The 16,291-nt window shown below is 40.3% G+C and overlaps 1 protein-coding gene across 1 annotated transcript in view; it reads right to left on the bottom strand.

Moving 5' to 3' along the window:
- Window positions 1-10,499: 10,499 nt before the first annotated feature.
- Window positions 10,500-16,291, bottom strand: part of AFF3 (AF4/FMR2 family member 3) — a 547,917-nt gene continuing 542,125 nt past the window's right edge. The window contains exon 24 of the mRNA XM_036028289.1: window positions 10,500-15,130. Within this exon, the coding sequence (XP_035884182.1) occupies window positions 15,009-15,130 (122 nt within the window). The 3' untranslated portion in view covers window positions 10,500-15,008. The remainder of the gene's footprint in view (window positions 15,131-16,291) is intronic.

Genomic DNA, 16,291 nt, shown 5'->3' with positions numbered 1-16,291 from the left:
AATTTGGCAAAATGGTAGGATACAAATTCAATACTCAGAAATTGAAGGCATTTTTGTACATTAACAATAAAATATCAGAAAAAGGAATTAGGAAAAATCCCATTTACTATAGCAACAAGAAAAATAAAATACTTAGGGATAAACTTAACCAAGGCAGTGAAAGACCTGTACTCAGAAAACTATAGAACACTGAGGAAAGAAATTAAGTAAAACACAGATAAATGGAAGCATATACCATGTTCATAGATTGGAAGAATTAACATCATCAAAATGTTCATACTACCCAAAGCAATTTATAGATTCAACACAATCCCCATTAAAGTACCTATGACATAGTTCATGGATATAGAACAAACATTTCAAAAATTTATATGGAACCACAAACAACCCCAAATAGCCTCAGCAATTTTGAGAAAGAAGAACAAAGGAGGAGGGACCACAATACCTGATACCAAATTATAGTACAAGGCCACTGTAGTCAAAACAGTTTGGTACTGGTGTAAGAACAGACACATAGGCCAATGGAAAAAAAGAGAGAGCCCAGAAATAAACCCATGTCAATATGATCATTTAATATTTGACAAAGGGGGCAGGAACATAAAATGCAGTAAAAATAGCCTCTTCAATAAAAGGTGTTGGGAGATCTGAACAAATACATGCAAAAAAAAAAATGAAACTAGACCACTGACTTACACCACACACAAAAATAAGCTCAAGATGATTGAAAAACTGAAATATAAGTTGTGATACCATAAAAGTCCTAGAGGAGAATATAGGTGGGAAAATCTCAGCTATCCCATGCAAAAGTATTTTCACTGATACATACCCTAGGGCAAGGGATATAAGGGGAAGAATAAACAAATGGGACAACAACAAATTAAACAGCTTCTGCAGAACTAAAGAAAACATAAAGAAAATGAAAAGGAAACCAACCATATGGGAAAGTATAATTGCCAATGATACCTTGGACAAGGGTTTGATCTCCAAAATATATAAAGAACTTACACAATTCCATACCAGGAAGACAATCCAATTAAAAAATGGCCAAAGGAACTGAACAGACATTTCTCCAAGGAGGACATACAGAGAACCCATAGACACATGAAACAATGCTCAACGTCAGTAGCCATCAAAGAGACACAAATGAAAATCACAATGAGATACCACTTCACACAAGTCAGAATGGCCATCATTAACAAATCAACAAACAAGTGCTGGAGAGGCTGTGGAGAAAAGGGAACCCTAATACACTGTTGGTGGGAAGGCAGACTGGTGCAGCTACTATGGAAAACAGTATGAAATTTCTTCAAAAAGCTAAAGATGGAACTGCCTTTTGACCCATCGATACAACTGGTGGGATTATACCCTAAGATCCTCAATCACCAATTCAAAAGAACCTATGCACCCCGATGTTCATGGCAGTATTATTTACAATAGCCAAGTGCTGGAAATAGCCTAAGTGTCCATCAGTGAATGAGAGGATAACAAGACATTTACACAATGGAATACTACACAACAGAAAGAAAGAAGGAACTCCTACTCTGCCACAGCATGAATGGAACTGGAGAGCATTATGCTAAGTGAAATAAGCCAGGCAGTGAAAGACAAATGCCATATGATCTCACCTACAAGTGAAATCTAATCAACAGAACAAACAAATAAGCAAAATAGAACCAGAGTCTTGGAAGTGAAGAAGAAACTGACAGTGAACAGAGGTGATAGGGGAGGGGGATGACAGAGGAGAGAAGGGGAAGAGGCAACTCAAGGAACATGAATAGAGGACTCGTGGGCATGGACAATGTGGGGGATTGACTGTGGGAGTGGGGTAAGGATGCGGCAGGGGAGAGCAATGGAGAAAAAGGCAGGACAACTGTACCTGAACAACAACAAAAGAAAGTATCTGTAGACATATAACATGGGACACAATAGAATATGAGGGGTGGCCACCTTACTGGGCACTAAGAATGTAGGCAAAACCCATGGTCTCATGAGGCTCAAATCAAAACCACCCAGGTTTTAATTGTGGTTTAAAAGAATGTTAAAATAGAACCCCCCTTTCTCTCTCGAAAAGTTGTTAGTGTGCTGTGGTCAACTTAAATGGATCATACATCTAAATTTTAGGGCTAAAATTTAAAACTCTTTGAAGAAAATATAGAAATCCTCATGAACTTTGGTTAGGCAAAACCTCCTTATAAATGACATGAATGAACAAGAGGCAAAATTTCAAATACATAAGCTGCACCTAATCAAAATTAAAGAGTTTTGTACAATAAAGGACACTGTCAAGAAAGTGAAAAAAATTACCACATAATGGGGAAAAAATATTTACAAGTCATTTCTCTGATATGAAAGGCTAGCATCCAGAACACAAAAGGACACTTACAACTCAACAGACAAAAGACAAATAACCTAATTTAAAAATGGATGAAGGATTTGAATAGACATCTTTACAAGGAAGATTTTAAAATGGCCAATAAGCACCTGAAAGGATGTTCAGCATCATTAACACTAGGGAAATACAAATCAAAATCACAATGCAATACTACTCACACTCAGTAGAATGGCTATTTAAAAAAAAGTTGGACAATAACATGTGTTGATGAGGATATAGAGAAACTGGAATGCACATACATTGCTGGCTGGAATATATAATGGTGCCCCTCCTGTTCAGAAGTTTGGCAATCCCTCACAAAATTAAACGTAGAGTTACCTTGTGACCCAGTCATTCCACATGCAAGAGACGTTCAAACATATCTTCATGCAAAAACTTGTGCTATGAATCTTCATAGCAGCATTATTCATAATAGCCAAAAGGTGAATGCAACCCATCAACTGATAAATATGTGGTTTGTCCGTACAATGGAACATCATTCAGGCATAAAAAAGAATGAAGTGCTGACACCTGTTACAACATGGATAAACCTTGAAGACATTATACTGAGTAAAAGAAGCCAAACACAAAGGACTAGCTGTTGTATGATTCTAATGCTATGAAATGTCCAGAAGAGCCATAGAGACAGAAAGTAGATTAGTGGTTGCCAGGGGCTGGGAACCCCTGGTCTCAGGGGAAAAAAGGAAATGGGGTGTGAATGCTAGTATGTATGAAGTTTCTTGTTGAGGTGATTCAAGTGTTCCATAATTAGACAATGGTAATGGTTATACAACCTTGTAAATATATAAAAAAAACCAATGAATTTCATACTTAAAAGAGTGAAACTTATGGTATGTGAATTATACCTCAACTAAAAGTATGTAATTAGTCAGTCTAAATATCCATTAATAGGGGATGTCGAATAAACTATGCTAGACCATACTATGGAAATATTGTGCACAGGGTCAAAACCATGGGGTAGATTAGATCTTTCTGTACTAATATATTTTTAAAATATTTTATTTATTTATTTTTAGAAAGGGAAGGGAGGGAGAAAGAGAGAGAGAGAGAGAGAAACATCAATGTGCAGTTGCTGGGGGCCATGGCCTGCAACCCAGGCATGTGCCCTGACTGGGAATCGAACCTGCGATACTTTGGTTCGCAGCCTGCGCTCAATCCACTGAGCTATGCCAGCCAGGGCTTCTGTATTAATATTAAATGATGTCCAAGACTCACTATTAAATGATAAGTGCAAGTTGCAGCACACAGAACAATATGCACAATATGACCGTTTTTGTAAAATACACACACAAATAAAAGGAATATAGATAGATACACCCAACTGACGAAGTGTGGCTCCTGTTGGCTGGAACTGGTGGGAACCAAAGGGAACTTTTGTTTGTTTGTATTGCATACATTTTTTTAAACAAGAAGAATGTATTCTTGTATTGTTTGAAAATAAATTTAAAAAAGAGACTTCCGGCAAGATGGAGGAATAGGTGGACGCACCGTACCTCCTCGTACAACCAAGATTAGAAAACCAATAATTTACAACAATAATTTACTGTCAGAATAACACCCAGATCCAGCAGAGGATTTATATGAATGGAAGTCGGGCAGCCAAGAAGTTGAAGTAGATGCGTTCATCCGGACTGGTAGGAGAAGACCAGCCGGGTGGGCGCGGGGCTGGCTCGGGTTGGCGGCGCACGGAGGTCGGGGGAAGGTTTGGCACGAAATCGGCGCAAAAGCCATCCGGCACGCAAGAAGGCAGCGGTGATCCCTGAGTACGCACGCTGCGGCTGGCAGACCCAGAGGGATAGCGATTGTGGACCAGGGCAGAACTCGTGGCCCAGAAGCCCAGACAAGGGTCTGAGTCCAGGGGAACGGAACTACCGCCATTGTTTTCTCCCGCCCCGCTCCTGCTCCCACCCCACCCCCACATATAACGTCACTATCTAGCGACTGGGGTGCCCAGCCCCCGTGAGCACCTAAGGCTCCGCCCCCCACCACAACAAGAGCGACCAGACTGGAAAAAAAAAGGAGAGACAGGGGGAAAAAAAAATGTTTTCAACAGAGCAGATCAGTCCCCCAGGACTCATCCTTTTGAGCAACCAAGAAATAGCCAATCTATCAGATGCGCAGTTCAAAACACTGGTGATCAGAAAGCTCATGGAACTGGTTGATTTTGGACGAAATTTAGATGAAAGAATGCAGATTACCATCAAACAGATGCAGGAAGACACGTGGAGGAGAGCCAATAGTGAAAGGAAGGAATATGAGTCTCAAAACAATACAGTGGACCAGAAGGAAGATAGAATCAACCAAGCAGGAAAGCATGATGAAATAAGAATTCAAAAAATCGAGGAAAAGATTAAGAGCATCCAAGACACCTTTAAACGTTCCAATATCCGAATTATAGGGGTACCAGAATCGGAAGGGGAAAAGCAACAGACTGAGCATGTATTTGAACAAATAATAAAGGAGAACTTCCCCAATCTGGCAAAGGGAACAGTCTTCCAAGAAATCCAAGAAGCTCAGAGAGCCCCAAAGAAGTTGGACCCAAGAAGAAACACACCAAGGCACATCATCATTACATTAGCCACGGTAAAAACAAAGGAGAGAATCCTAGAAGCAGCAAGAGATAAGGGGACAGTCACCTACAAAGGAGTTCCCATCAGACTGTCAGCTGATTTCTCCAAAGAGACCTTACAGGCAAGAAGGGGCTGGAAAGAAATATCCCAAGTCATGAAAGACAAGGACCTACATCCCAGATTGCTCTATCCAGCAAAGCTCTCCTTTAGAATGGAAGGGCAGATAAAGTGCTTCTCAGATAAGGTCAAGTTAAAGGAGTTCATCATCACCAAGCCCTTATTTTATGAAATGCTAAAGGGACTTATCTAAGAAAAGAAGATAAAGAAAAGACATGTATAGTAAAAGGACAGCAAACTCACAAATATTAACAACCACACCTAAAGCAAAACCAAAAGAAACTAAGTAAACAATTAGAACAGGAACAGAACCACAGAAATGGAGGGCACATGGAGGCTGAGCAGCAGGGGGGTGGGAGGAGGAGAGAGGGGGAAAAGGTATAGAGAATAAGTAGCATAGAATGTAGGTTGAAAATAGATAGGGGGAGAGCAAGAATAGTACGGGAAATGTAGAAACTAAAGAACTCATAAGTATGACACATGGACATGAACTAAAGGGGGAAATGTGGGTGGGAGGGGGTACAGGGTGGAGAGGAAAGAAGGGGGGAAATGGGACAACTGTAATAGCATAATCAATAAAATATATTAAAAAATAAATTTAAAAAAGAAAACAAAAATGTAGGGAACTAAAAATGGCTTATATCAGTCTTAGCATCCAATATTTTCAATGTTTGTCTTCTGTTTGTGTTCAAACCACGTGCAGTGTCACAGCCTCCATTGGCACATTGCTTTATAGTAAACAAAGGTTTGACATGTAGAAGCACAAAACCAAACGCTCTCTTAGCAAGGATATTCCAGGCTCTATCATAGGTTTTGATTTCTTTTTCACTCTAAAAGGGACACTTACTTCCTGCCAAGAACATTTTAGGTGGTGCTCCCTCCTTTAAAATTCTGTCGTCCATGTTAGTAATTCAGGTAGATTCATACTTTCATAGAGACAAAGATAGTTTGTGACTAGCTGATTATATTTAAAATAAGATACTGTAACACATGAAAAAGGATATTTTGCTCAGAAGTTCTAGGAAGAGAAAGTAGGGTGTTTTTGAGACAGTAATATTGATTTCAAGGTTTATTAAGACACTAAAAGTAATCTCCTGGAAGCACTAATGTTTACCTTTAAATATAAAAGTGCCTATTATAAATCTGTAAGGCTCATTCTGTTACAGTACAGTGTTTCCCCAGCCCACAGGCTGTGCTGCCTGAGTTTTATGTGACTTACAGAAACAGCAAACTCTCTGAACAGTACAATCAATGGTCAATGATTCCATCCATCATCTTTGTACATGTAAATTTAAACTCAGAAGAAATATAGGACCACCCCCCACCAGATGTGCTTCACTCCTCCCTAACATCTTTCCAAAATAATTCACTATTGATATTGAATGTGGAGTTTTGTTTACCTGCAATATGAATGACACTGATGTGTGGGAGCAACTGTTATTCTTATAATGAGGGAGACAGAAAAGAGGGATTTAACATTTGCCCTTTCTTATGCAGATGTGAGCCACCACCAAATCGAAGCACTTCAGGCTCCAGGCACCAGCCTGCTTAAACACATGCTGGGAGATGAGACCCCTCTACAGGAGTAAGAGAACCCCAAACACTTAGTGGGGATCCACTGGTATTTCCTTGCAAAAAGTTTGTGAATTTTGAGAAGGAAAGCTGGAGGAAGTGATTCTCCCTGAAGCCCCTGGTCTTTGTTAATTGCTTGGGTTAAGATTTTCTCATATACTTAAAGATACAGATAAGAGTTCACAGTTTCATCAGTAGTAGTGGTCTGTAATGTCGATGTTAATAGACCGTTGAAACTACTTGTATTAACACAGTGACTATCCACACAGATTCTGGACTTTCTCCCTAAACTTATCCAAATACTCTAACCAGAAACCCAAAATAAATAGCACATGACAAAAATGAATTTAAGCTACTTTAATATTGAAGAGCAAGACAACCATGAAACTGTTTTTGGACATTATTAATACAGCACTTTCATTGATGCTATGATATGTAGATTTTACAGCATAAATTACTATACAGAGTTGGCTTATTTAAAATCTTCAATTTGGGAAACAATACTAAGACCAACTCCTGTAAGAGTTGAGAAGATGAAGGCTCTACACTTTGCTAAAACTGGATCAGTGAAGGGTCTTGCAGAAGATAAACAGGTTGCCAAGTTGCTGACAACTTACTCAAGGTGGGGATGCAGAATTTGAAATGGTAGGGATTTTTTTTTTTTAGATTTTATTTATTTTTAGAGAGGGGAAGGGAGGGAGCAAGACAGGAACAGAAACATCAATGTGTGGTTGCCCCTCACGTGTCCCCAACTGGAGACCTGGCCCACAACCCAGGCATGTGCCCTAGACTGGGAATTGGACCAAGGACCCTTTGATTTGCAGGCTGGCACTCAATCCATTAAGCCACACCAGCCAGGGCTTGAAATGGTGTTTGATATGATACATGAGGATTTTGACACTGAAATACTGAATTAGAGTTGCAGACTCCATGACTAAACATCCAAGATGACAGAGAATAAGAAAATCGTGGAATTTTAAATTCCTGCTCTGACTATGTGGGAGTGACTTTAAACTTGATTCCATAGAACTGTAGTATATATGGGCCTCTTCATGCTAATAAATCTTGTGGTGCTACTCTGGAATTTTTTTACCTCAATATCTGGAATTCACATTGGATAAGGTGTTGTGCTCCTGTGGAAAGGGTGTTAGAATTGATTTGGGCTTAAATCGGGCTGGACCTCTCAGGACTTTCAGCTGCTGTTCCTTCGAGCTGGAGAAAGGCAAGGAAACAGATTTCCAGTGAATTGAAATGCAGGGTTCCTTTTGAATGAGTATTTCATGATTATTTTGGTTAAGCTCAAAGCAATGATTTAGGGACATAAGGAAGCCCTGTGTCTAAATAATATAAATATTGGATAAAAGCTAAACACATCAATCTACCTTTTGGGACCTGACCTCTGTGGTATGGAACATTTAGATCATTGGTCAAATTTCCACTCCTTGTCCTGATGTTTGGGGCTAGAATGTTCAATCTCTAGTTGGGCATCACAAAAATAACTAAGTTATTATGTTGATTTTTTTCTCACTCTTCATACACAGACTAAAGTGTAGCCTATAATTAAGAGATCATGCTGAAAAAACCACCTAACCCACCAGAGAAAAAAAAAAATCCATCCATTTTCTCAAGAGAGGTTTCCTCTTTCCCGAAGCTCATGACATACCCAAGTCCCTCATGACAGATCTCCTTTCTCAGGGACAAACTTCCCAGAGCAGCTGTCCTCCACTCGCCAGACCCAAACAACAAAAATTTTACTACTAAAGGCACAAGAAACACATGAAGAGAACTCAGCCTCTCAGCAGTCCCAGAAAACATATAGGAACGCGGGACTGTGCTGGTTGAGGATATTGGAACCACAGTGTTCAATAGGCAAGATATTTTCCCATGGCAGATGGCACACATTAGAAGCCTGGACTCAATGGTCCTTTTTCCCTTTTTCATTAGGATACCCCTGACTTCTGAAGGCCTAGGCTGGATGGAAAAGAGGACAGTGAGACTATATCACCATCTCTGGGGTACCTGGCAGCTCTGTTGCTCCTGGCAAGGACAGACCCCACACCCCCCTCATTGGTTCATTAGATCTCTGCCTACAGGCAGGGTAGACTCGAAGTGGTAACAACAAGGGCTGAGGAGCTCCCTGTCGTCCTCTTGGCCTCCAGAACCTGTCAGGGCAAGATAAAGTACCTTCTCCCACATCACACACCTCTGCAATTGGTGCCTACAGATACAGTGTATTTCTGTTCTGACAGATGCTTAATTCCCACTGAGTGTGATAACTGGAATCTAAAGATATTTGCCCAGTATTGATTCTCACACTCAGTGAGGTAGTCAAGTATTCTGAGTTACATTTCACATGGAGGAAACTGAGGCATGGAAAGGAATTTTATTCAAGGATCAGGTGCAGCAGGCAAAGGAGGAATGTGTTTGAGCACCCCAGTTATTCTCCTGACGTCTCACCCCAATGTCAACAGCTCTAATATTGAATCTTTGTTTCCTTAAAGCCCCCACTGCCATCCTCTTCTGTTCTTTTAAAAAGTCAAGATATTAAATTTAATAGAACTTAGAAGGGAAAAATCCCAATGGAACAAAAAATCAACCCAGCTCACAGAAAAGGACATTTTGGGTTGAGTTGGTAGCCCTGGGAACTTCAGGGGATTAATAATCAGTGTGCAGATTACTCAAAGTCCTAGACAGCCCCCAGGGATAGCTGGTGATGCTACAAAAGTGTCTATCACTAAAGATTGGCATGTTATCCCTTTACAATTTTTGACATCTCAACGACACGGTCATAACAAAGGAGACTCAAAGAACCTTCTTTAAAAAGTCACACACCTTCAGCTACGGTGGGCCCGCTGTGTTTGGTCAGGTGACGATACACCTGCCTCAGTGTTAAGTATTTTCTCTTTGCTCATTTGGGTTCTAGAAATAAAGAGATGATAAATATTTGGGGAAGAAATCAGTTTTGTCCTATGAAAACTGTTATGAAAAACAAAAATATTGTAATTATTTTAGCAACCAAACAGCACCACGTGAAAATCCTGAACGCTAGCTTTATTTTCTTTTACATCACAATAGGATAAAAACTTTTGCTGACGAGTCTTTCCTAGGTTAGCTGGTAAGTCCTTGATTCAGCTTTCAGGCCTCATCATGGCTTCTTGATGCTTAAACACAAATGCTGATTATTGTGTTGACTTGCAATTAGTACCTAGAATTCATCCCTCAGATCAATGTGTTTAAAACCGCCTGTAAGAGGATTTTTAAAGAAAGGCACAGGGATTTAATCCCCCGATTCCCATTACTCTGAGAGCTGTGAATTTAAATCCCCTTGCAGCCAACCCCAAATTTACCCCCTGCTGCCTCAGAGTGCCAATTAAATAATAAAAATCGAAACCATGGTCAGATGTAATTAGTTTGAGAACAGAGTTTTATAATTTTCCTCATGCCAAGAAAACAAATGGACCCTTCTGATGACAAATACAGAATAATCCAGTTTGGACAAAAAGAACACGTATCTCAAATCTGAACATTTCTTTTTTTAAAATTTTTATTTATTGATTTTTTGAGAGAGAGAGGAAGGAAGAGAAAGAAACATTGATTTGTTGTTCCACTTATTTATTCATTCATTGGTTATTGGTTGATTCTTTTACATGCCCTGACTGGAGACTGAACCCAAAACCTTGGTGTAATGGGATGACGCTCTAATGAGCTTTGCAGCCAGGGCTCCTCAAAGCTGAACATTTCTTGTGCTATTCGTCAGGAAGCTGTAATATTGAAAGACTGTGCTTTCTGGGAGTGTGAAAAAGAGGAAATAAACTCTGGCTCAGAATTGTTGGGAATGCAGTTCATGGTTTTTTTTCCTTTCATTAAAAAAAAAGTCTTTCAGGACTTTAATTGATCCAGATTTTACAAAAGATGTGTTACTCTTAAAAAATATGATTCTCATAGGAACAGGCTTCGGGTGAGTAGCAGGCAAAACAGCATAAGAGAAAGACAGTTTTTGAACGACTGCTGAGCGTTTAGCCCACACCATCTGTCAAAGGGTATCAAGTCGGTGGTCCGAGGGCAAGCACAGTGGAGTCTCTTGTCCTGGCCATCTTCAGAATGAGGCGGTCTCCATGGTGACATGGAGCTAGGGTTCTGCTTCACAACAAGGCATATCTGAATCTAAGGATAAGGCCTGGGTAAACTGAAGTAATGGGTTTGTTTTTGTCATGGTTTCTGCCTCCTAGTTTAGTTTAGTTTGGGCAGGAGGGGAAGAAAAAAGGAGGGAGAGAAGAATAAAAAGGAGGTTAACAAAAAACCTCTCCTACACAGGGGGATATACCATGGCAAAACACTGGTCTAATAATTAGTTTCATCTTTGTTAATTCAAAATTCTTTTATTCTACTCAACCACACATTGCAAACATTATTTCACTGTATTGGTCTGAGTTGGGAAAACCTGGCACACATGAGTAAGGGAACTAACTGTGTCATTATGGAAGGTAAGCAGAACAGTGACTCAGGGCTGCTGGTTGGACAAGCCCCAGTGCAGCCTTTGGTGTGAAGTCAGGTCCCCTCCTCAGTGTTTTCTGAAACACCGGGCGGTGGTCTCCCGCACGTGTGCACACGTGTACAGATGGCTGGGAAATGGGAAAGACAAGTAGTCAAGTGTAGTTATGATAAAGAAAAACATACTCCCCCCCACCATGAAAAATACCAGACTTAGTGATGATAATCTGTGGGAGCTATGTTAAAAAAAAAACAACTCATGAAATAAGGTCGCTTCTAAATAGAGTATGAACTGGGGACCAGAATACTTATTTGAACACGTTTTGATTCTAAAGTTTTCTTATAAAAATAGTCACAGAAGTTGGTGGATTTTTTTTTTACGTACAACTCAATTTCTCTCATTTACAACATAAATCATTTAATGTAACATTTGTAACCTTAGAAAGGCAGACATATTTAATCCAAGTCAGTTTATAAATTCCAATTTCATATGGATTAAAAACTGCAGATAAATTAAGTCACAACAATATCCTGTACATGCATTAAGGCTGGTGACTGCTAAAGTCTCTTGGGCATCTACAGACGGGAAATCGCACACAGACTACTGGGTCTGAAGAGTGTCTACATCATTAAAAAAATCTTGCTTTTTTTGGTGATACAGATTTCAACAGTAACTCTGGAAAACTGTGAAAAATGTTATTTAAAAATATATATGTATATACTACTGCACAGTTTCAAAGATGTGATTCATAAATAATGTTGGCTGCACTGGTTAATTTTATAACAATTACTGTACTTCCAAGGTGATGCGAACACGCAGTGACTTATACTCAATATTAGGCACTAGTAATATCCTTCAGGCGTTCTACAGTTTTATGGTAGCTGTATTGTACATATATATTTTTAAATGTATGCATTTACACAAACTGTGTATATTATGCATGGGATGTCAGAAATGTACACATCACTGTTATATAATACACACATCATTGTTGTATATACTAGGTTAAGTTTTAGTGCAGAAAGTCTCATTGCATTGTGTTCTATGTGTCCAATCTAGTACACAACTTGTCAACTCCTCAGACTATTTTTCCAGTACAGTCCTCTTTAGATAGTGGGTCCAAGTTTCCATTTGTAATTTGAAAGTTTCCAGAAATATCTGTTTTAACCAAACCTCTCTTTCCAGGCACAATTCTGCACATAAGTCTGATCTGTGTAGAGCAGTAACAAATCCCAAATTTTGATTAGGAATGTATTTGAGTTACTCCCTTTGAAAGGTAACTCTAACATTGTGATAAAAGCTGGCATCCACTCAGGTTATGGAAAGATGTGGTCAGCTGAACCTGTGTTGAACTTCTGCAGAAATAATATGTCTTCAAAAAGAAAGAAATAATAATAGATATTATATGTTGAAATGGGAGAATCTCCAGAAGGACAGACATGAAACTGGGAGCAGTGGTTGTCTCTGGGGGTTGGGGCTACTTTCTAATTTCTGCATTTCTGTATTGTCTAAATTTTTACAATGAAGCTGTTTAAATCAGAAAATGTAAGAAAGATATTTCTACTTTGAACAAAACTAAAGAAAAGTTATGAATGACTTTCACAAACAACAAGATGCATCCTTATCATAATCATCTACATCCAAACTAATAAAAACTGCTGCCCCACCACACTCTACCGATGAAACAAAAGGCCAGTGTCAAGTTTTATTGGGAAACATGGGTCATCAACGTGCTGATAAAATGCCAGAGGCCACCGGTGTGTTTAGATGGGGTTTTATGGGTCAGCATACCACGTGGATACCACACAAGGCCAGCAAAGCACCCCAAGGACACACCTGAGGGTTGGTCATTCCTTTATGTGAGAGTTTGAGCATTTCATCAGCATTCAGCAAGAGTAAGCAGAACTAAGCCTCAGTCCTCCAAAACAAAACAAAATAAAACAAAACAACAATTCACAATTTCTTAAGTTAGACTTAAATTTCTAACCTCGAATGGGATCGTGAACTCCACCACCACCAACTAATGAAAGGGATGGGGCAAGCACCTCAGTTGGATGAATGTAAAATAGAAATTTTGTTAATAGTTCCAGAAGCTTCAAGGCTAAGGCCAAATGCAAATTCCACGAGCCCTTCACCTGCTCATTTTAAATTAACGTCAGGTCACCATTTGTACAGTTCAATCATTTCTACAATTTTGAATCAGTGCTTATAGCTCAGGAATTATGGCCATCTTATCTTCACCTATACATCAGGCTGACAAAAACATTAACAATGAAACCGAACCAATTCAACCACCAGTGAAAGCATACATAAGCATCTCTTCTAAATGTTTTGTGCCACCTTTACCTTGAAAAAATGGGTTGTTCCATAAATTGCATCACCTGTCTTTCTCAGACCATCCTGGTGCAATTTTGTCAAGTGAGAGGCCTAAGAAACATTACATCCTTTTTTTTTCTTGGAGTTTTTCTTTTTAACCAATATTTTTATAACCAAATATATTTAGTAAGAACACTAAAGCTAAAGCATGACAAGGGACTATAAAAGAAACAAATTTCAAACAAAAACTGTAAACAAGATGTCAAAAAAACCTAAAATGTAAACTTAAGTAAAAAAAAAAAAGAGAAAAGAATTGAGGGCACGATGTAAACATAGCAGACACACAGGGTGTGAGCATCATGTCCCAGCTGCTGCTCCCCAAACAGTGCTGCGATCACTGCAGGAATAACTCACCCTGTGCAGTGAGCAGCTGGCCAATCAAAGCCTGAAACGTACCCCCAGTTCAAAACACCTTAATGTGGCACATTGCGCATGAAGAGTGAGGGGATTAGAGTTACCAGGAGAGCAAGGAGTTCTCAGCCTGATAGGCAACAGATAGACTCCTAGTGAAGGGTATTCTAGGTAATGTCCCAATTTGGCCAAGAGCATTTGTAAGAAAGCTATCATGGAAAGAATAGACTTAAAAAATATTGGCTGACAAATGCCACATGGCTCTACAGCCACTGTGTCACAGTGGCAGGAGGAAAGAACACATGTGCTGGGCAAGCCTGTTGTCACATGCACAAAAGATTTCAATCCCTAATGGAGTTCCAAAACTCAGGTGTGACTGCGTTAATATTGGTTCACTTTCAAAGGCACCGAGTTCTTACCAAATCTCTGTGCCACTCTCATACTATTTGGGGGGCAGGGCAGGGAAGGCCTGTGGGAGTTGATCCATTTGCTTATAACACATTTAGTTGATAATAAAGTTGGATGGAGGAGCAAGTATTAAATGAAAGGCAGGTATTTGGTAACATGCAACCTGGTAAACATCCAGCACAAAAATAACTGACTTATTTTCATTAATTCGATTGCCCATTAATACATACAAAGAATAAATGGGGAATAGTATATTAATACTGAAAGTAATCAATAATATAAGAACTAGGTTCATCGTAACTGGCAGTCAAGCTTTTGGTGTGCTGCATTGCACCTGGTTAACTAACTGTGAGATTTGGGTTGAATGTTCTAAAATGTCATGGTTTAGATTTGAAGTAGAAAGTTTGGTGTGTGTGTGTGTGTGTGTGTGTTTGTAAGTATATTTCCTCTAATCAGAAACCTCTGATCACTTTGTCTAGACTGGGCTTATGAAAACTAGACAAAGAAAATGTGTTCTGAAGAGCTGTGTGTCTTACACACGCACAAACTGCTTCCTCTACACCCACACATACAAACACACATGCCCTGGGTAAAGACCACTGTTCAAAGGTGAGAAAATATTCACTGCAGTTTGACAGATGCTGCGGCTGGGAACTTCGGTAGCACAGTGTCCAGAAACATTGAGCTGTCCATGGAGACGAGAGCACAATTCAGCTCAAGGGAGAGGCCCCTATGACAGGTGGGTGCTGTTCCGCAGCCAGTGCAGGCCCTGCTGGGAGTACTGGACCAGGTGTTCCATGCTGCTGTGTAGGGTGACAGGCCCCATGAGCAGATCCAGGTCGTTGAAGAATTCTAGGGGACACAGAGAGTCGTTAGAGTGCCACACATGCTGTGTGTACCCTGGGAGACCTAAGTGACTTCAAAAACTCCATTCGTGGTCTATACAAACCAAGCGTTCTCTCTTCCACCATGCCACTTTACAATGAAACCCAACAGTACCGAACTCATCCTTTTACCCAAATAGACACTCTATTGGCCATTTTTAATTCAAATGAATAACATTTACTTAGCCAAACCAAAAAGAACATTGACTTTCTTGAACTACATTCCCCTGAACATGGAGTGTGGCTCTGTCACCCCCTACCCTAGACTCAGCTGCGGCAAGTGCTGAGCCACTGCAGAGAGTCTCAGGGAGGTGGCTCCAAGCTCCTGGTGGCAAATCAGAGACAGTTCTGACCTATCTCTGCTGAGGTCACCTTCTAGTCCTTGGACATTCTCTGGGTTTCTTCTTTCATTAAACATTTATTATGTCTCAAGGAACTATGCTAGGTACAGTAGGGCAGAGGCAGGGATATGCTAGGTATAATAGACGCTGCTCTCTCAGAGATCACAGCTAGTGGCAAAGAGAAACAAATTCATATGGCTGCTATGGCTGCTATGCTATCATAACCGGACCACTGAACAACAGCTCTTCAGAAGAAATGCCTGGGAGAGGTTTTGCAAAGGTGCTCATATACACACTTGCTGAATGAGGTCTTGCTGAGAAGGCAAGGGAGAAGGTAGAGAAGGCTGCAGTTCCTGGTGGCTGGGAAGGGAACCCTGGCAGCGATACGGGGCAGAACCACCAGGAGGAACAGGTCAGACACACAGTGCTGACTTTGCCTTACACGCGTGCGTGGCTCTGAGCCCTGTGGGAAGAGACGGCTAGCAGGAGCTGGTGGTGCCCCCTGGAGCTGAGCCTGCTCAGGGCCTCCTAAACTGAACTTGTAGATTTTTATACATTTGTCCCTTCTGTTTGTCTACTTGTGACATCCACTTCACTTCATCTCAGCTACTCAACTACTATTTGCTTTTCATAATCTTGTTCCATGCCGGTTTCCCATTAGATTCTCAGGGTCAGTGCCTCTGGTTTTATTGTCAGTTTCAGGTACTTGGGACCCACCTGCCTATCCACGCCGTAACCTCCTCATCTTACCATGGGCATCTGATCTTGTCCTCAGAGGCTTTATGCTC

The sequence above is a fragment of the Phyllostomus discolor genome, chromosome 6, assembly GCF_004126475.2.
Source record: "Phyllostomus discolor isolate MPI-MPIP mPhyDis1 chromosome 6, mPhyDis1.pri.v3, whole genome shotgun sequence".
Lineage (NCBI taxonomy): Eukaryota > Metazoa > Chordata > Mammalia > Chiroptera > Phyllostomidae > Phyllostomus > Phyllostomus discolor.
This window is presented reverse-complemented; position numbering and strand designations above follow the sequence as displayed.